Source organism: Rhipicephalus microplus, chromosome X (genome assembly GCF_043290135.1).
Source record: "Rhipicephalus microplus isolate Deutch F79 chromosome X, USDA_Rmic, whole genome shotgun sequence".
In the NCBI taxonomy this organism is placed as follows: Eukaryota; Metazoa; Arthropoda; class Arachnida; order Ixodida; family Ixodidae; genus Rhipicephalus; species Rhipicephalus microplus.
The window spans coordinates 142032979-142053284 of NC_134710.1; the positions used below are offsets into that span (position 1 = coordinate 142032979).

Genomic DNA, 20306 nt, shown 5'->3' on the forward strand with positions numbered 1-20306 from the left:
AATAAACGCCATCGTAGGTAACCTGGGTGATGCACGGTACTTTACCACGCTTGACGCCTTTAAAGGTTACCTACAGGTCCGGAGGGGTAACCGTGACCAGTGTAAAACTGCGTTCGCGTCTCTCAGAGGGTTGTTCGAGTTTACTCGTATGCCCTTTGGTCTTTGCAATGCTCCTGCGACGTTTCAAAGGCTCATGGACCGCGTCCTCGGGGAAGCAAAGTGGTCATACTGCATGTGCTACCTCGACGACATCGTGATTTATTCACGAACCTTCGAAGAGCATTTGGCCCATGTTGTCGATGTACTCGAAAGGGTGAGGACCGCCGGGATGACATTAAACCCCGCTAAGGTCCAATTAGCGCAGACCCGTGTTCAGTTGCTCGGGTTTACGCTGGGCGAAGGCTCCATAGAGCCGGATCGGGAGAAACTTCGAGCTATTCTAGATTTTCCCGTGCCCAAGGACGTACGTGGCCTTCGCCGCTTTTTAAGAATGGTCAACCTTTACCGTTCCTTCATTCTGTCCTGTGCCCGACTGCAGGCGCCTTGAGCAAACTCTTGGGCAAGTCTGCTGAGTGGCAATGGGGACTTGAGCAGCAGGAGGCGTTTTGCTGACTGTCTAACGGCATAGCGGAGAAAGCGCAGCCCAAGCTCCTTGACCTGACCAGACCGTTCGTTGTACAAACTGATGCGAGCGATCTGGGTTTAGGAGCTGTTCTCCCACAGGAATACGATGGCGTGTTGCAGCCGTTGGCCTTTGCCAGCCGCTCCTTGGTTACTGCGGAGAAAAATTATTTCGTGACCGAAAAAGAGTGCCTCGCCATCGAGTTTGCACTGCGGAAGTTTGACGTCTATCTTGATGGGACGAAATTCGTGGTGCAAACGGATCACAGGGCGCTCAGCTGGCTGATACGGCTTCGTGAGCCTGCCGGCAGGCTCGTGCGCTGGGCTCTCCTGATACAGCACTATGACTTTTCAGTGCAGTATCGAAAGGGGAGCACCAACGTGGTAGCTGACGCGCTATCTCGTGTCCCATTGTCGGCCGAGGACCTTTATCCCGGTGCGACAGCCGCTAGCGGTGCCTTAGCACATGCAAGCGTCGGGGGCGAAACAGCAGCTTCGCCACCATTCGGCAAGAAGGGTGAGTCCCCATGCGGACAAACCTTGGCTGCTAACCGGGCGAGCGGCGCACTGCGAAGCGACCGAGCAAGGGAGCTTTCCGAAGGCCACGAGGCCGAGAGCGAACCCGTAACGCCGACTCAAGCGGTTGCTGTTGCGGTCCTGAGTGGGCGCTCTACCAGACTCCCCCATTTTGAGAGAATGGGCATCGCTTTCAGCAGAGAAAAGCTTCTGAAGGCCCAGCAAAGTGACCTGTTTTGTCACGAAATGTGCGACGGTCTCAGAGAAATGGAGCGCCGTGACGCTGCTTGCCCTGCAGCGGTCGCGAATAAGGGGCTCGAACCAGCGTGTGTCGCTGAGTCCCCGGCGGATTCATATTTGCTGGACCATGACGGGCTCCTGCTGAAGTATATAGCCACTGACGGCGAGTCCGTCGACCCGTTTAAGGTGGTTATGCCCAATAGTCTGAGAGCCGCACTGTTGCGATCCTCTCACGACGAACCTATGGCCGGTCACCTGAGTGGCTCGAAAGTTTTTGCAAAACTGAGCCGCGTTGTGACCTGGCCCGGCATGAAGCGAGACATTTTTCACTATTGCCGTTCTTGCCGCGTCTGTCAAACGGTGAAATCAAGGGGTGGCAAACCACCAGGTCTGATGAAACCGATTGTGAGTGAGCATCCGTGGCAAGTGGCCACCTGCGATCTAATGGAACCATTTCCCAGAAGTAAGCAGGGGTTCATTCACCTGATGGTAGTCGTTGATCACTTTTCGAAATGGGTGGAACTTTTCCTACGTCGGAAGGTGACAGCGCGAGTGGTGCTTGAGAAGCTGCAGGAAGTGTTTTGTCGGTTCAGCTTCCCGGAAAGGCTCATCATGGAAAATGCTTCGTATTTCACCGCTCGGGTGTTTGGTGTCACGTGCCGTTCCCTTGGAATCGATCACTGCACCACTTCACCCTACCATCCCCAGTCCAATTTGACGGATTACGTCAATCGTACGCTCAAACCGATGTTGGCGGCCTTTGCCGAAAGTCAAAGGGACTGGGCAGACCATTTGAGTGAGCTCGCGTTAGCTATTCGAACATCTGAGAGCCACTCAACTGGTTTCTCGCCCGCTTTCTTAAATTTTGGAAAGGAGTTGGCAAATCCGGTGACCAGCGTCACTCAATGCCAGCTCGAGGACGAGGAGACGCCGGCAGACTGCTCTGCTTACGCGTCGACACATCGGGACAGGCTTTGTCGCGCTTTCTGCAAAGCAAGGAAAAGTTTGGCGTCGGCCAGGGCTCAGCGGAAGGCCCAATATGACCGCAAGCATCGCGACCTAGTTTTTGAGGTGGGCGATCTTGTCCTGAACGTAACCACGCTCTTAGCGATGTCAGTAAGCGGTTCTCAACCTCGCTCGCTCCTAAGTGGCTTGGTCCGTACCGAGTGGAGAAAGCTTGCACTCCACTCGCGTACTTGCTGAAAGATCCCCATACGCGAAAACTCAGCCGTGGCCATATCGCAGACCTGAAACCCTTTGTCTCACGGTCTGACGAGCTCGCGCCAGAGCCCTGTGGCACTTCGTGCAAGCAATGGGGCACACCCGGAGCGGTGGACCGCATTTGAATGCCGCACCGGTATAATCTGAGGAAGACGGTTTACTGTCTAGCCTCAGTATAAGTTAGCTTCTTTACGGCCTTTTCTCGTAAAGAAGTCGACCCTCCAAGTCTACTGCCAGTATTTTTTTTTTTTAAGTGTTCATGTGTATTTTATTTTCTTTTGTCTAATATTAAGTGTTATTTGTATTTTGTCTTTTATTTTCTTTTCATTTTTATTTTATTTTTTATTTGCCGCGCTGAGAGAGCGGAGTGTTGTTTAACCCCCTCACCCGGTAGCGGATGTTGACTTCTCCCGAGAGGTTTTTGCGTGCTGTGTCGGGAGCGAGCAGACAGATACTCTCCGGGACTGCATCCACGCAATCTTTTCTGTCCGTCGACCCCCGTCGCTCGGGGCTCGTCGGACTTCGCTGACGGCGCCTCGCGCTTGAGGCGAACGCTCACCTTTTGTTGCCCCACTGCGTACGCACGGCCGAAGGGCGGTACGGTGTCCTAGTGCGTGGCCTAGCTACGCCGACCCGTCTCCCTCCGAAGCCAACGCGAGCGCCTTTGCCCTCGCTCGAGCAACCGGGCCTTGGTCCCGGTGTCTCCATGGATCACCTTTACCGAGGAGACGTGCTCGTGGCACCCTGTGTAGTACTTTTATGCCCGTGGCGTGGATAAGCCTACTTGCTTTCCCGCCGCGCCTTTGCAACGGGCTGTACTGCGTTTAGTGTTGCCACAATAAAGCGTTGCGACTTTGAGCAGTATTGTGTTCTCGCCACGGCGACGGTTAATGCGTTCCCTGCGACTCGCTAAGATTGGACCCACGGTGGTGGCCGTACTCCTTCGGGATACGTGTACACCACAAACTTCACATTTCTATTATCAACCTTTGCATTGCGCATGTAACGCGAAGGTTGTGCATCTGTTTCCCACTGGCGGCAAGTAGTTGTTAATATTTTTCAATTGACTAATTATGCCATAATTACTGCACTTCAAATAAAATACACAGTAATTAACACCCCCGTGTGCTCTCCTCTGCTTCATTCTCTCTTTGGTTCATGTGGTCGTGTCCAACTAAAAATGGGCTCCTCGATCCATTCTTCTTCTGTTTTGTTCATCTCATATGTAAAGTTTTTCTTCGCATCTACTAAAAATATTTGCTGTACTAAAGTACCATTCATCTTAAATTGAATTTTAGCTTAAAAATTTACATTTGCATGAACTTAGGCTGTCACTTGAAAGTGGTGGCATCATTTAGGTTTGCTTAGCTGATATTTACCTATATCAAGGACTCTTTCTTTTGTCATGCTGCAGGATGGGGCTGCAGAGGGTGGGCAGCAGGCTGAAGACGATTCTCAGCTGATGGGCCCCCTGAACGAAGTGGATGAGGAAGTGGATGATGAAGAGGAAGATGATGAAGATGACGAAGAGGAAGCAGGTGCTGCTCCAGTTGTACTCGGGGCAGCACATCAGGCTCTTCTTCAAGGGCCTGGTCCCTCGGCGTTCCAGGCATACCAAAGACCACGATGGTTTCCATTGCGCCTGGCTGCATTGCTGTGCTGCATTGCATTCAGCTTGACAGCACTGAGCTTTGCCATGCTTACTATTCCAGGTAGGCACGATCTATCATAGTATATGTCATTTTTATTTGTCAAGTTTTGCATTATGCGAACGAAAGACGGGCTGGTGCCGCATCAGGCTCAGGTTCGTTATACAGTCAACTGCCGATTTTTCGGACCCTCTGGGAAGCAAAAAACCGTCCGAAAATTCGGGCAGTCCGAAAAAATGAATGCAAGCAAAAAAACGCACCATTTTGCTAATATTTCTCAATGCAAGCAAAAAACTTACCATTTTATTGATATTTCTCGGATCAAGAGGGTCAAGGTTGAAGTACCACATTTCCGGAACTCTGCCAAAGCATCAGTGGGGTGACTCTGAAAAGAGCCGTTTAAAAAAAATGCATGCAGCCGACAGCGGGTGCCGTCGGGGCAGCCGGTGTTAGAGCTGCAGTGGCTTGAAAAACTTGTTGATCCTTGTTCGAACGGCGTTCCTTTTGCATGTGATCACATTCGCCTTGATCTGAGCAAGGGTCATGTCATCACTGTACGCCGATGACAGAGTCATCAATTCTCGCATCAATTCCGCGGTCGTAGGTGGCGCAGGCGTTGGTTCCTCTTTTTCGACATCAGAGTTGTCTGAATCCGCCATAACGTGACTTACTATTTCGTCGTCGGTTAGCTCTGCGCAAAAGTCGAGCTCGTTGTCAGCGTCGACGAACCGCTCAAAAGTTATTTCCTTGGGCATGGAAGCACCAGCAGAGCGGAGATCGTTGATAATATCGTCCATGAGAGGGCACAAGTCAGTCACGCTGTCGCTTTCCTCAGGCAACTCTGCTGCCTCTGTGTCGAGTACGAAGCCCGCGTCGCGAAAGCAGTTGCGAAGCATGTCAACAAAAGAGTTTGCTGACGAGCGTCGAAGCACCTAGGCTTAGCGTTGCAGAGCACACTTTCACACGATCGCACAACCACGCACTAGGCTAGCCAAACACCATGTGGGCTGCGTAAACAAAACGGTGCCACGGCAGGCGACGGTGCCTCGGGTTCTCCGGATGTGGCGCTGGTAAACATTCAAGATAGCCAGCGTGGTCAGACCAAATCGCTGTGTGATCGTTAGTTCTAGTTCGAAGTGGTGAAACGCTTTGCGAAAGCGCTGTGTGGGAGGCCAAAGTGGCACGCATGAGCACAAGTGTTAAAGCGAAAGGAACTTTATTGTTGCCAAAAAATTTCCGGGTGGATAGTTTCAATTGTCAGCGAAGCACCTTTGCACGATAAACACGGCCAGTGTTAGGAATCTCGGAGGCCGTGTGTGTTTCTCCGCTAACTATTAATGAGTCTAAGCAACAGATGCCGCCACAGTAGACCGGCGCGCTCATTTATGCGATCGTAATCGCGTGTGACACAGTTGTGGTGGTTTCCACTGGAGGTCAGTGGTGGTTTCGGACCTTCCGTCAGGTCAAAAAGTCCGGAAAATTGGACTCCGGGGGGTTCGAGCGTCCGAAATTTCAGACTTCCTTATACATTGATTTTATGGGGCTCATGGCGGTGCCGCGAAGGTGTCCGAATTATCGGGCATGTCCGAAAATTCGGGTGTCCGAAAAATCGGCAGTTGACTGTAAGTGGGCTCGACTGTAGCACAGTTCGAATTAATCAACTTTGAAATGTATGAAAACATAGTCCGCAAAAAAAAGTTTAAATTTGTTTGAATTAATTGAGTATGAAACATCGGTGTTTGAATTACCGTATTTAACCTTTCTTTCAGAAAAGTTGATGCCACTTTGGGGTGAGGGTTCATTACACGGGAGAAAAAGGTCACGGAAGTTATAACAACGAAAATTTAGCATGATGGTTTTGCTTGTTCTGGCCTGCGAAACGCACAACAAATTTTTTGGAGCCTGAAGCTCTTGTTTGCCCTGTAATGAACGCGCACAGATAGACGCGGAAGTGTTGTCCAGCTGTTCGGTTCCCATGCTACAGCGCATACTCAACGAACTTTTAAGTTTAGAACCAGCCCTGTAGCTAGCGCACCCGCCAAACGCGCCCTGCGCAGCAGGTGTCCTCAACTAATTTCACTACGACAATCCAGATCCAGACAACAAAAATGCAGCGTCGGATGACCGCGCACGAACGTTGCGGGCGACGAGCTGTTGGCCCGGTGGGCGCTTTGCATGGCCTTTGCAGATAATGGGCACGTGGTGAGTTTCTACGCCGCGCACCTGCCATCTCGGAGGCCATGCATTTGTATTTTGCTTTGTTTGCGGGCCGCTGTGCTTGTGTGGCTCTATAAGCAAAGAGGTTTCTTTTGCATTCGACAGGTGGTGCTCTCCCGCGAAAAGTGCAGTATTTAAATTTTGATAGACGTTGTCCGCGTTCGCACTGCTCGTAACTGTTTAGCATTGTTGCGAAACTATGCTTTGACGTTTATTGCATCGTTATTTTGTAATATAATGGCTTGATTTAATGTTGCTTCGATTGTCAACGGCACTGGGTAGCACAATGAAATAAAATTAACAGATACTTAAAAAAAACTTTCTTTTTTCTTTTTGGCAAGGACCAAGGTGGGTTCATTACGCGAGTAAATTCGGGATCATGTGTCTACCATATTTCTCTGTTGTTTAAGATATCTGCGTTCTCGTTGCATTTTGTTTATGGGGTCATCTTTCATATTAATTGATGGTATATATTTTTAAATCTCAAATATGAGTAAATAATACTTACTGGAGGCTACGTTAAGGGGGGACGCCGCTTTGGGATCGCGAAAAATGGCAAAAAAAATCGATTTTTTGAAACTCAAGTTTTCAGTTTCTGGAACACTTTTTTATCTGGTTCCAAAATATCTACACTACAAACCGCGCTTCGGAAAATTCGTTTCACCCACCTAGGTAGCAAAAATTTTTCTGGAAATGGCGAGAAAACGGCGTTTTTCAAAAAGTTATAGCTTCGCGATGCTTGTGCTGGGAGCCGGCTTCTTGGGCTCATCGGAAAGACCATTTCTCCGTGTTTAACTTTCCTGCCTCAGCTGGCTCCTCCCTTTAACAACAAGCGAGCAAAAAGCAAATGTTTGAAGGTCGTTTTGAGGCCCTTGATTGGCCGTTTCCGCCATGTTGCCTCAGTTCGCCTCGCCATTGGCCCGATGCTCGCTCCGGGAGATCATCGTCTGCTGCTTGTGCGTCGCGAGGACATGGCTCTCGAAAATCGCCACTTCGTGACGTGTTCACGGCTTGATAATCACTTGAGATATAACTACGCTTTAGTTACGAGCAGTAAGCGGATGCGCAGATTTGGGCGCACGTTAAAGAACCCCAGGTGGTCTAAATTTCCGGAGCCCTCCACTACGGCGTCTCTCATAATCATATAGTGGTTTTGGGACGTTAAACCCCACATATCAATCAATCAGTAAGCGGATGCGCGATCAGGTTACTACGAGCGGGAGCGCAGTCTACGAGCGCCGCGCGTCATCAGAGTCGTCGTTAGCCCTAACTCCGCCGACAGCGAGACTGCGGGCAGGAACGACGCGCTAGCGCATTCGTGGCGACGTGCTTCTTCGCAAGCAATAAAGCTGAAAGCGGTGGCACGATCTGATCACTACGAGTGGCCGCACCAGATGCACGATCAGATTACTACGAGCGGGCGCGCGGCGGTCTACGAGTGCGGCGCGTCATCGGAGTCGGCTTTAGGCCGAACTCCGCTGACAGTGAGACTGCGGGCAGGAACGACGCGCAAGCGCACTCTTGGCGACGTGCTTTTTCGCAAGGAATGTACCACATCACTCACTCTGAATCACGTACGGGCATTTTACGCATCGGCAGGAGACAACACAATCAAGCTCGTCACCCCCCCCCCCCCCCCTCTTCACTGCCACGGATCGCTCGGAACAGCGGCTAGCAGTTTCGCGCGTCGCATTTAAAAATGCGATGCCAATTGCGTTGCGTGTCGATTTTTTGTCTTCGTAGTTACACATTTCGCGTATCGTCATTGAACGTCGCTGGCAAGTGCATTACGCGCCGGCTGCACTGTCCACGCGGCCGCGCACCCCACGATCATACGGAGTGCTGTCAATAAGCTTTTGTGATGCGATGCAGACGTGCTTGGAGCCATGCTTGATATCGCCACGAACGTCTATGAATGTTCCGAGGTTAATGAATTGCTGTAGATTAGTGTTTCCGCGACCGGTTGTATGATGATGCGTTTCACAGCTAGAGCGGCGAAACAGCATGTATGAATCAGGGGCACGGATTTTTATATGCCTGTTTCGTGTCACTAATTATACTGCTAGAAATTCCCGTGCCACCAGTCTTCTGCCCATAACTTTGTTATTTAGAAAGAAGCTATAGGCCATCATGGTGTGATCCATTTTTCTGATGCAATAAACCTCTCTCCATATAAAGAAAAGTTGAGTGAATATTTGTAATCAAGTTCTTAATTATGCTAATTACAAGTTCAGCGCAAAAAAGTATGTGTAATAATTTCAGTGTATGGTTTTATTCAATTACAATCTTTTCTGTCATACCTATCACACCACTTCTTCATAGAAAGAACTTGGTTTGAAATCCATACTTGTTCTTTGTATATCATGAAAAGGAGTAAATCATGAAAAGAAGTCAAATATCACAAGACAAACCTATCAAGACAAACCTTAGATCAGAATTTTTAGGTGTCTTAGAGATGTAAAGAAAGGTTGAAATTTTAAACGCAGCTTTCTCAATACAGTTTTTTTTTTTTTGACATTATGCTTAGTCCCTCCACATGGTTCAATGAAGAAATAATTTGTTTCTCATAAAGTATTTGTGGTATCGCTTCAAAATTCTTCTGGAAGCACTGTGAGGTCATTCTTAGTGTCTGTGCCAATTTTCATCAATATCCTACGAGAAACAAAAAAGTTCATTGAAAAATGCCTGTCGAAAACTTCGACAGGCTTTTTCTCACAAGTGTGTTTTGGACATTGTGCATTGCTCGTGGAAAGGGTAGCACGGGAATGACTGGACCGATTTTGATTCTGTTTTTTTTTTTCCTGAATCCCTGAACACTGCTTGTGGGTACAGCAATCTTCAATTTCTGTTTTGTGGCCCTGTTATTTTTCTTGACGATGATTTGTCCGTGCCACTGTTTCTGACAATGTGTGTCGGCAGCCATGATGATCTCTAAAAAAAAAAAAAAAAAAGGAGAACTTATTACAAAATTCTGAGAGTGCCATACCCTGTAGCTTTCTTTTGAGTAAAGATCAACACCATTCGCAGCTTCCTGGCATGTTTTGTTGGAGCGCTAGGCTTTCCACGAGCAGACCATGTAATTGGATCGTGTAGCATTATGTAACTTGAGAACTACTGAAGCTATCATGATGAAACTGCATATTTCCTTATTCTAGACACTTATGAGTATGCATGCCAAATTTCATTGCTGTAGGTCAACAAATAAAAAAGTTTTTTTTCAATGCCACTTCCCCCCTTAAGTTGTTCACTCTTTTTATATTAGCCATTGATAGGTCTGTCAAGTGGCGAGGTGTCATTTTAATTTTTTTTATAAAATTGGGTTTACAGGGGCATTTTGTTTTTGTATGTGCTAAGTTACATAATTATAGAGTTTTGTTTTCACAAAGTTGTCGATTGCCTGTAAATATCCTGCAGATATTCAGTTATATCAAATATTGGTGGCTAGGAAAGCTATGGCTTTCCCATAACGAACTTTAATTTTTGAAATGTACTTGCGAGCAAGCAGTCCAGCAAAATGTGTTAATGGGAAAATCTATTTTTTTAGAAACATTTCAAACTTAGTGTTCAGGACAATTAAAATGTTGACAGAAAAAAATTATTTGAATACATGTAGGTGGCTGAAATGAAAATGTTCATCGGAGTCGTTTTTAGCGCTCACTTCGCTGACAGCGAGACTGCGGGCTGGAACGACGCGCTAGCACACTCGTGGCGACGTGCTTCGTCGCAAGCAATGAAGATGAAAGCGGTGGCACGGTCAGATTACTGCGAGTGGCTACGCCGGATGCACGATCAGATTACTACGAGCGGGCGCGCGGTCTACGAGCGCGGCGCGTCATCGGAGTCTGCTTTAGCCTTAACTCCCCTGACAGCGAGACTGCTGGCAGGAACTGATGCGATGGACACCCTTCGCTCCTTCTCCGCGCACATGACGACGACGAAGCAATGGACAACTTTTTCCAGTGCAAAGGGAGAGCTTTTAAGTTGTTGCATGGCAAAGGTCTGCAAAGTAAGTTGACCGACTTCTGGCAATAAATTTTCGTTCTGCTGGCCCTATCACAGTTTTTATGTCTCATACTTGTGGCAATGAAATTTTGGCGAAAACGAAATTTTTCGGTTTCCCCGGCGGTTTCGTTATTGTGGGTTTTGACTGCATTATTTTTTATTATTCCCATTGTTGTAATTGGTAACCTTCTCACATTTATCTCTCTGCTCAGTGAGCATGGGTCGTCTTGTGATGATGGTGCTAATGCCTGGTGGCAAAGTGCACGAGTTCTACACGGCAGCCTGTGGTCTCTACTCGTGTTGGCTGACCCTGCGTTGCCTCACCCTGCTGTGCAGCTGGCTGCCTCGGGGCTGGAACACTATTCTCGCCAAGCTTCACTCTTGGATGCTCATTGTGAGTAACCTCTTGTAAATGTTCATTTTTGTGCAGGTGACTTGGTAAAAAGGGGAGAGAAAGAGGGTGTTTCTTATGAATGCCCTGCAAGCATCACTATGTTTTTTTATAATGCTCTGTTTGTACCAATACTTAATTATGGACTGCTAGTTTGGGGTAGTACCATAAAAGAAAACATTGGCAAACTCGCAATGATAAAAAAAATGTGTGATTCAATTAGCATGCAATGTTGCGTACTTCTCGCACACCAGTGACCTCTTTATAAGATGCAAGATTGTCTCGGTAAAGTTGACTCGCCGTGGTGGCCTAGTGGCTAAAGTACTCTGCTGCTGACCTGCAGCTTGCGGGATCGCATCCCGGCTTCGGCGGCTGCATTTCTGATGGAGGCGAAAATGCTGTAGGCCTGTGTGCTCTGATTTGGGTGCACGTTAAAAAACCCCATGTGGTCAAAATTTTCGGAGCCCTCCACTAAGGCATCTCTAATAATCATATGGTGGTTTTGGGGCCGGAAACCCCATATATCAATCAATCCTGGTAAAGTCCATCTTTAACTTTAATTTATGTTCTCAGTGTAAATCGAGCTTAATGAAAAAAACTAGTACTCTACAAATGCTAGCATGATTACAGGCCCACCCTAATAAAGTATAATAATACACGAGCCAGAAGAATTGCAAATGAATAAATGTCACTGTAACTATGGTAAACAAACGCTTCGGTTCTCGCTACCAGCTTTGCTAAATAGAATTAGTAAAGAGCAGCTTTAAAACATTCCGAAACCCCCATTCAAGGAACTACGGAGGCTTCTCATGGCAATATCCTTATCATGAACTTCATGAAACATCGCCGTCTTCACTCAAACCTCATTATAACGAAGTTGAAGGGGAGCCACAGTTGTTTTGTTATATATATTATTTCGTTATATTGATTATAACAGTTTGTGGCAATGTATGGTCAGATGGGAGCACACATATAAGCATGCAAAGAAGTTAACCGCCTCGCAGCCCGATGTACTGCGACTCGACCACGTGTGCCACGGAAAATGAACTCAGTCGAATCTCATTAATTCGAACTTCCAGGTAATTAGAACTCACGCTGAGGTCCCGTCAAAGCTATGTGTATCGTAAATACTCGAATCTAACGCGCACCTTTTTTCCGGTTAAGCGAGTTCATAAATCGCATGTGCGTTAGAATCGAGTACGAACAAAAAATTACGGTCAATCTATTGCCATCGGCAAATCCAAAATGGCCGCCCCCTACGTGCGTTGACACCTTTCCTTCCTTCGTGTGCGTCGGCATGGCGCGTCGGCCATTTCTGCCTATGTGTTTCCCATGTGCGGCACTTCGTACGTGTGCTGAGGAGTTTGTCATCTAGTAGTGCATTAGCATCGACGGCGTGGAAGGGCCGACTCCAAAAACTCGAGTGCACCACGATGCCGCTTTTAAAAGATAAGTCATCGCGTGTGCAGAAACGGACGGAAATCGGGCTGCACCGCGGTCGTTCGAAGTTCCCGAAATGTGCGTGCGGGACCGGCGGAAACAAAAGCAGAAGATTGTCGACAGCAAAGCTTCACGCAAAGGCTTCAGTGGACCACAGCAGGGTCGGTTTCCGCAAATTAAAGAGCGGCTCGGCGAGTATGTGCTTGAGCAGTGAGCGGCACAGCGGCCCGTGATGACAGAACTGCTCCAAGTGCGGGCTATGCAATTGGTGTAATGCAGAGCCAGTTTAAAGCGAGCAGGTGCTGGCTAACTAACTTTATGAAGAGGAAAGGCTTTTCCCTCCGAAGGGGAACATGCATATGCGAAAAGTTTTGCGGAAAAGTACGATGAAAAGCTTCACAGTTTTCAGAGGTTCGTCCTAAACTTGCGGCGCAACAACGGCTACCTGCTTGGGCAAATCGGGAATGCCGATCAGACACCGCTTTACTTCGACATGCCTGGCACCACAACCGCCGAGAAGAAGGGGGCGAAGCAAGTTCGCGTGCTGGCATCCGTGCATGGTAAAACTACAGTGACGGCAATGCTATGTTACACGTCAGATGGGCACAAGCTTCGCCCGTACCTCATATTTAAATGGAAGGCGCTCCCGAAAGGAGTCGTTTTTTCGAGTGGTGTGATCGTGCGGGCCAGCGAGAAAAATGGGTGCGCGTTGCAATCGATGTCTTACGTTTTTTTTTTTTTTTTCGCGGTGGAAATCGGGTGCGCGTTACAATCGAGGGCGCGGTAGAATCGAGTAAGTACGGTATTTCAATGAGCGAGAACGCCCTGTAATTCGAACGCACAAGCACTTGCGACGGCTAATTCGAACATATCATGCTTCGAAAATGCTCTCAGCACCAGGCCCAATCCCGCGGCGGCACCTCTCAATGCTGCGCGCGAAGAAGGAAAAAAAGAAAAGGAAAGAAAAGACTGTGGTGAATTGTTTTCTGTCTCTCAAATGCCGATCTGCGAAGGCGCCTGTGCCACTCTTCTCTCTTTTCCGTCTCTGCACGTAGAGACCCTTCTCCTTTCAAAACCACGTGCGGAGAGAGAGGAAAAAAAAAGAAAGCTGTCGCAGAGAGTCCTCCTTTCTCGGTGCAGAGGGTAGCAGCCATGGTAGCAGAGGGTAGCAGCCTTGGTAGCAGCGGAGACACAGTCGTTGCCGTCTTGAGAGGGAAATAAATCGCTTTGCACCGCGGCGGCGCTTCTCTGTAATGTGACCCACTGAGCACTTCCTTAATCCTCTCCGCTGGCTGTGTGAGGACGACGGCTCTCTTGACCGCGCGTGGCTGTAAGGTCGGCGCAGGAGTTTTGAAAGAGCCGCGCCAAACAAGCGTCAAACTCCGTAGAAAACTACATATTTAACACACTACGGTCGGTTTTTTTTATAGACTATTTGATAGACTAATTTAGTTTGTTATATCCATTTATTGGTCAATTTTACTTCGTTACAAGGTTTAAAATGCATGGTTCTCAATGGAGCTTTCAAGGAGAATTTCATTTAGTTCGTTATATCCATTATTTTGTTATATCCCAATACATTATAACGAGGTTCGAGTGTATTTGTTTTTCATTTTTGTTGTCTCTCAAGATAAATAATTTGTATTAATGTTTCTTTATAATGTCTATTCAAGAACGTTTCTTCCATGGAGGAAAGCCATGGACAATATATTATGTGTGCATTTTATTTTTATTTTTTGCTGTTTGTTAACACCATTTACGCTGTAATGCATGTAGGGTGGCCAGGACACCCTCAACCTGATTGATAAGCTTTTTCCCCCCTTTGGTCTCTCACAGCATTGCTTTTGTAAGTAACTCAATAAATAAAAATGCAACGAAACTCAAGGATATGGCAAAACACAAGTTAACTCTTCTTGGAGGATTAACAAAGTGCACTCAGACGAAGGTGAAAGAAGGCCGCGGCACAACACAAGTGCTGTTGTCCTAGAACGAACTAATACCAGCCTGACAAGTTTTCTTTCCTCTTTAAAAATACAACCCCACGAATTTTCGCATTGCACATGGTTTTGTACATTCCTTATGGTACTAAGTGTCATAAACAAGGGAAGAAATTGCCCAGTTATCATATGCACTGTGCTCTTATATGGTCACTTCGCTTCCAGTGTGTAGAAGCTTGGTGTGGAGCCCTTGCGCTGTAGCTGACCATATTTTTTTTATACATGCAGTCAGTAAAGTCCTTGGTAGCAATGAGCCTGCTGCTTGGTCTTATCCCATTGCTGATGGGGCTGCTGTTTGACCTGGTCGTGATAATCCCTCTCCGGGTGCCCCTAAATGCCACTCCTCTCTTCTACCTCTGGCATGTGAGTGTGTAACAGTCCTGCTTCTTTCTACACTGGCATCGTGCCTATTTTACACAGTTGATGCACATTGCAATGGAGTGTGATAATGCACTGGAAAAGGTAGGTTTAACCAGAGTCTGTTTCATGGAAAATTATGTTCACAGGATCTTCTGAATTGCTGCAAGTTCATTTCATAGCACTGTCGAGGGATTGGCCATTAAAATCCTGAGACAAATTCAAGAAACAACGAACAAGAATATTTATTAATATGAATGAAAAATTACTTATATATATGCTGGAATCATGCAGACTAGTTGCATGGCGTCTTGCTGTCTATTTTTTAATTGTAAGGTGCTGTTCAATGGCACTTTCACTGTATATGAGTAAGAGACAGTTGGAGGCAAAAAAAAGCTGGAAGCTCTGCGAGAAGGGAGGGGGTGACCTTAGTTCCCACCTGCTTGCCAAACAAGGCTGTTAGTAATAGAGTGTGTCAAACAGTAAGAGTAGAAAAAGCTCTTTCATCTGCTAACGGTACCCTTATAACAAATTGCCGCGGAGCCGCTGTTCACCGTGAGAAGTGTAGCTGCCGATTGGAAGAGTGGCTTTTATGGGAGCGTCAGTCATTGGCAAAACAGCCGCCTTCTCTCTCAGCATTGGCACTAATCATGGCAAGCAGCTTCTTGGTGGAAGTTTAAAAACAGAAACAAGCTTTATTTTGTTTTACCTTAAGGCATTCTCACAACTGGAAAGCAAACGTAATGTTGCACCCATGCCACAGTGTCCCTGATTTTTTGCGTGTTCTACCGTAACTTCCAGCATTACTTTTGGTTTTAATTTGAAGCCGACCCCTCTTCTCCCCCAACATAGGATTTAAAATGTATATAAACTAGGTCGACCTGCAGCAACTGTGTAAATGCAGTAGATGGCACTTCTGTGAGAATATATAGTTGTCTGTCTAGAAGATTATGGAAAACCATTTGCTGTAGTGCACTTGTTGCCGCATTGGCATGCTTACACATTTTATTTTTATATTCTGACATAATGATTGATTGAGACTGGATGAACCGTGGTAGCTGATACCGTGGACAAAGTGCTAAATCATTTCATATTATAGTAGAGCCCGCTTATATCAAACCTGAGCCTGACACGGCATCCGTTCGCTGCATCCTGAAGTTCGTAGTAAATGAAACACTGCTTTTTAAAAAGTTGCGAGTGAAAACACAAAATGTTTTGCCCAAAAAAGTTCATGACCCACGTGTTTGGATGAGCAGAAGCGATAAGGGCGATTTCAAGTTTATTTCAAACAGCAGCGCGCCTTCGCCGAGGCCCGTGGCATAAGCTGCATGAGGCACTGGCTCCGAAGTTTCGTCTTTCTCCCAATCTAATTCCTTCAAATCGCTCTTGCCACGTATTTCATTATGCCCTAATCCATGCACAGTTCCCCAGTGTCAGCATCATCATCGGCTGTAATGAAACCATCGCAATAGATGTCGACGACGCGCTGCCACAAATCGCCGCCGCAGTGGTCCTGTTTGGAAGCTTCAGGCTCGGCATTGGGCCCGACGTCGACAAAGTCCGCCTCGCGAAAACAGTTTCGCGCGCATGTAGCCGTCACCGCCGCTCACGAAATATTTTCCATCTCCACAGCTGAATGCCGGGATGCCCGAAGCGGCAAGTTGTCTGCCAGGTGGTCAAGCACTCCGCATCGCGGCACCTCAGTCAAGCGGTCCTACTTTTGATGTTTTGTTGAGCAGCAGGAAAAAGCATGCAAGGCCTCTTGACTGCCATCCTGACCACACACGTGCATACCAAGAGCGAGAAAGACGTGCACACGCGACACACATGCCAGAACCCGTGGTACAGCTCTGGGCCCATTTCTAGTCGGAAAACGAAACTTCTAAATTCGAGCCAGCGTGGCCGGCGTTGCTGACATCGCGGAGCGGTGGAGACGGCCGAAGGAGTTATCAAGAGAGGAGAGCAGATTTGCGAGAGAAGAACAAGGAGTTACGATAGGGTGAAGAGAAGGAAGGATACGGCGGGAAGGCGACCTTGAAAACCAAAACACGCGGGAAGGAGGCAGGTCGGGCAGCTTACTTGAAACATCCGTGAAACGTGCAACTCGCGCGTAGAAAAACTTTAGAGAGTGCCTGCACGTGCGGTGGTGTTCAATGTATTGGCGGCCGTGGTCAAAGAATCGTTTTGTTGCGCCAGCGTGTTTGCGTGGCCTCACCAGCTTTGATATTTCTCGATTCGTTCTATGCTAATTAACAGCCGTTTTTAGGCTTCCGCACGCGTGCAGAGGGCATGCTGGGTCGAGTGCGAAGTGAGCGAGAACAGGTCCTAAACACGAAATGAATCGCGAATTATCAGGGTCGGTGGGGTAGCGCACGCGCGTGCACTAGAACGATATGATAAGACAAGACGCAGACAATCGGATACAGTCGGTGGCCGACTATGTCGGCAAATGGTCTGGTCACTCCAGGCCAGCGACGCCAATGACAGTACCAGTGATCGAAAACAGGCGAGATGGTTGACCGGTCTTCGAAAAATCGGCGGCAGTGTTAAAACACGCACCCCTCCGTCCTTTGACAATCCCCCCCCCCCTCGCAAAAGCGGGGGGACAAAGGACGTAGGGGTGCGTAACAAAAAGTGGTTGGGGAGAGTGGCAACTAAAAGAGTGCGGAGGCAGGGTCGGCGTTTAACTATTAGAATCTATGGGCACCTCGTCGATGCCTGATGGGTGGTCGAAAGTGGGTTTCCCAGGAAATCGGCAGAGCGTCTATTTCATTCGCTGTAACCGATCAGCTGCGGCGCTTGGAGACGTTCGTTGTAGGTGCGATTTTGTGGCATTGAAACAATTTATATTTTCGCGGTCACGCGGATATTGTTCGTTTTAAGCGAAAGTTCGTTTTAAGTGGGGCTGTTATATGTGGGCTCAACTGTACAGTCAACCCCGCTTATAACGAACCTGAGCGTGGCGCGGCATCCATTCGCTGTATCCCGAAGTTCCTAGTAAATGAAACACAGCTTTTAAAAATAGTCGCAAGTGAAAACACAAACTTTTGATGCCCCAAAAAGTCCGTGATGCACGTGTTTCGAATAGCAGAAGTGATAAGGGCGGTCTCGAGTTCATTTAAAATGGAAGGGTGCTCGTTCGCCGAGGCTCGTGGCATAAGCTGCATGAGGCACCGACTCCAAAGTTTCGTCATTCTCGCAATCCGATTCCTTCAAATCGCTCTCGCCACGTACTTCATTCACAATGTCCTAATCCGTGCACGGTTCCGCAGTGTCGGCATCTTCATCGGCCGTAATTAAACCATCGCAACAGATGTCCCACTCGCTCTCCCTGGTTGGAGTCGACGACGTGCTGCCACAAATCACCGCCGCAGTTCGGAAGCTTCAGGCTCGGCATCGTGCCTGACGTCGACGAAGTCGGCCTCGCGAAAAGTTTTGTGCGCATGTAGTCGTCACCGCCACCCACGAAATATTCACCATCTCCACAGCTGAATACCGGGACACCCGAAGCGGCAAGTTGGCTGCCAGGTGGTCTACAGCTATGAGCAAGCGCTCCGCAACACGGCACCTAACGCGGGGATTACGTTCAAGCCAAGTGGTCACACTTTCGACGTTTTGTTGAGCGGCAGGGGGAAAAAAAAAAGAAGTGCTAGTCCTCCCGTCGGCCATCATGAAAACACATGCACACCAAGAGCGAGCAAGGCGCGCACACCCGACACATATGCCAGAACGTGTGGAACAGTTCTGGGCCCGTTTCCAGTCAGAAAACGAAACTAATTCGAGCCAGTGTGGCGGGCGTCGCGGAGCGGTGGAGACGGGCGAAGGGGTTGTGATCAAGAGAGGAGAGCGGACTTGCGAGAGAAGGGCAAGGAGTTGCGAAAAAAAAAAGAGAGAGGAGAATGCGGCGGGAGGGCGACCTTGAAAACCAAAACACACGGGAAAAAGGCAGGTTGGGTAGCTTGCTTGAAAGGTCCGCGAAACTCTCACGTAGAAAAACTTGGAAAAAGTGCATGGCCGCCTGAATCGGTGCGTGCCGCGGTGTTCGAAGAATCGGCGGCCGTGGTCAAAAAATTGTTTTGTTGCGCCGGTGGGTTTGCGTGGCCTCACGAACTTCGATATTTCGCCATCCGTTCCGCGCAAATTATCAGCTGTTTTCGTGCTTCCGAACGCGCGCGGAAGGCATGCTGAGCCGAGTGCGAAGTGAGCGAGAACTAGTCCGAAATACGAAACGAATCGCAAATTATCAGAGTCAGTTGGGTAGCATACGCGGGTGCACTAGACGCAGACTATCGGATACAGTCGGTGGCCGACGATGTTGCCAAATGGTCTGGTCACTCCAGGCCTGCAACGTCAACGACAGTATCAGCGATCAAAAATGGGGTAGATGGCCGACCGGTCTTGTCTGGCAATACGGAATGCTCAGAGTAGCGGGGGGTTAAAGGACGGAGGGGTGCGTAACAAAAGCGGTCAGGGAGAGCGGCAACTAGAGGGGCGCCGAGGGAGGGTTGGCGTTTAACAATAAGAATGTATGGGCACCTCGCCGATGCCTGATCGGTGGTCAAAATTGGTTTCTCGGGAAGTTGGCAGACCGCTGGCTCCGTTCGCTGTAACTGATCAGCGGCGCTCGGAGACGTTCGTTGTAAGTGTGATTTTGTGCCATTGAACCAATGTATATTTTCAAGGTTACGCGGATATTGTTCGTTTTAAGCGAAAGTTCGTTTTAAGTGGGGCCATCATATGTGGGCTTGACTGTATACTGAGTTTGATTTATGATGTGAAGCCTACCTTAGAACTCATTGCAGAGAGCATCTGGGAACCTCAGCATTGTGTATGTGTTTTGCCTGTATTTTTCAGGATTGGGCACTTGGTGTGTTGCATACGAAGATCATTTGTGCTGTAACGCTCATGGGCCCCAACTGGTGGCTCAAGCGAGTCATTGATGAGGTAAGGTTTTTATTGTTGAAGGGCATTTATTAACTTTTGAAAAGTATTATATTTCAAGTGATAAAATATTTATATCAAAGACATGATGCTTGTAGACTTCTGAATGTAAATAAGAGTATGTGAACCATTTGCTCTAGACGTAACCCCTATAATGGAGATCTAATATTCTTAGTCCTCTAATGAGCTCATATTTTTAAGCATTACACAAACATTTTGCATTCACAGGAAGTGCTTCCAAAATTCTTCACATATTTAGAAATTCTGTGGCGGCTTTATGCCATAGTGTATATTTGAGGGCAAGTGTTTCTTACTGCTTGGCCTAATAATACCTTCTGAATATGTATTTACTCATATTTATTGCTTCAAGGGCCCTGAAACACTGTTTGAGCATATCTAAACGCTTTGGTTTTCTCCTTTTTCCCTAAACAAAAAGTTTCAAACTTTTTGGATCCATCCATGTTGGTTGCCATCAGAACAGTGATGTGGTCCTTGCTGTGCTCTCCTTCTGTGCTCTTCTCACTTCTACAACTGATACTTTTTGGCAATAAGCTTAAAAAGAAAAGTGCCATTTAATTCACCTAGAAGTTGTCACTGAGCTCTTAATTTTTAATGATATCTTGGTGCTTCAGTACAAACATTTCTATCTACCGCAACACTTTCTAATGCTGTGATGTGGAAAAGGCTGTGAAGCTTCTTAAAGTGGCTTAAGGG

General features: G+C 47.7%; 1 protein-coding gene across 2 annotated transcripts in view; it reads left to right on the top strand.

Annotated features, from left to right (window-relative positions):
• LOC119176577 (E3 ubiquitin-protein ligase MARCHF6) overlaps positions 1 to 20306 on the top strand; it is a 145544-nt gene that overhangs the window by 107170 nt on the left and 18068 nt on the right. For both annotated transcript variants that reach the window (XM_075877902.1, XM_037427936.2), the window contains exons 16-19: positions 4013 to 4310; positions 10679 to 10860; positions 14523 to 14657; positions 19506 to 19595. In XM_075877902.1, the coding sequence (XP_075734017.1) occupies positions 4013 to 4310; positions 10679 to 10860; positions 14523 to 14657; positions 19506 to 19595 (705 nt within the window). The remainder of the gene's footprint in view (positions 1 to 4012; positions 4311 to 10678; positions 10861 to 14522; positions 14658 to 19505; positions 19596 to 20306) is intronic.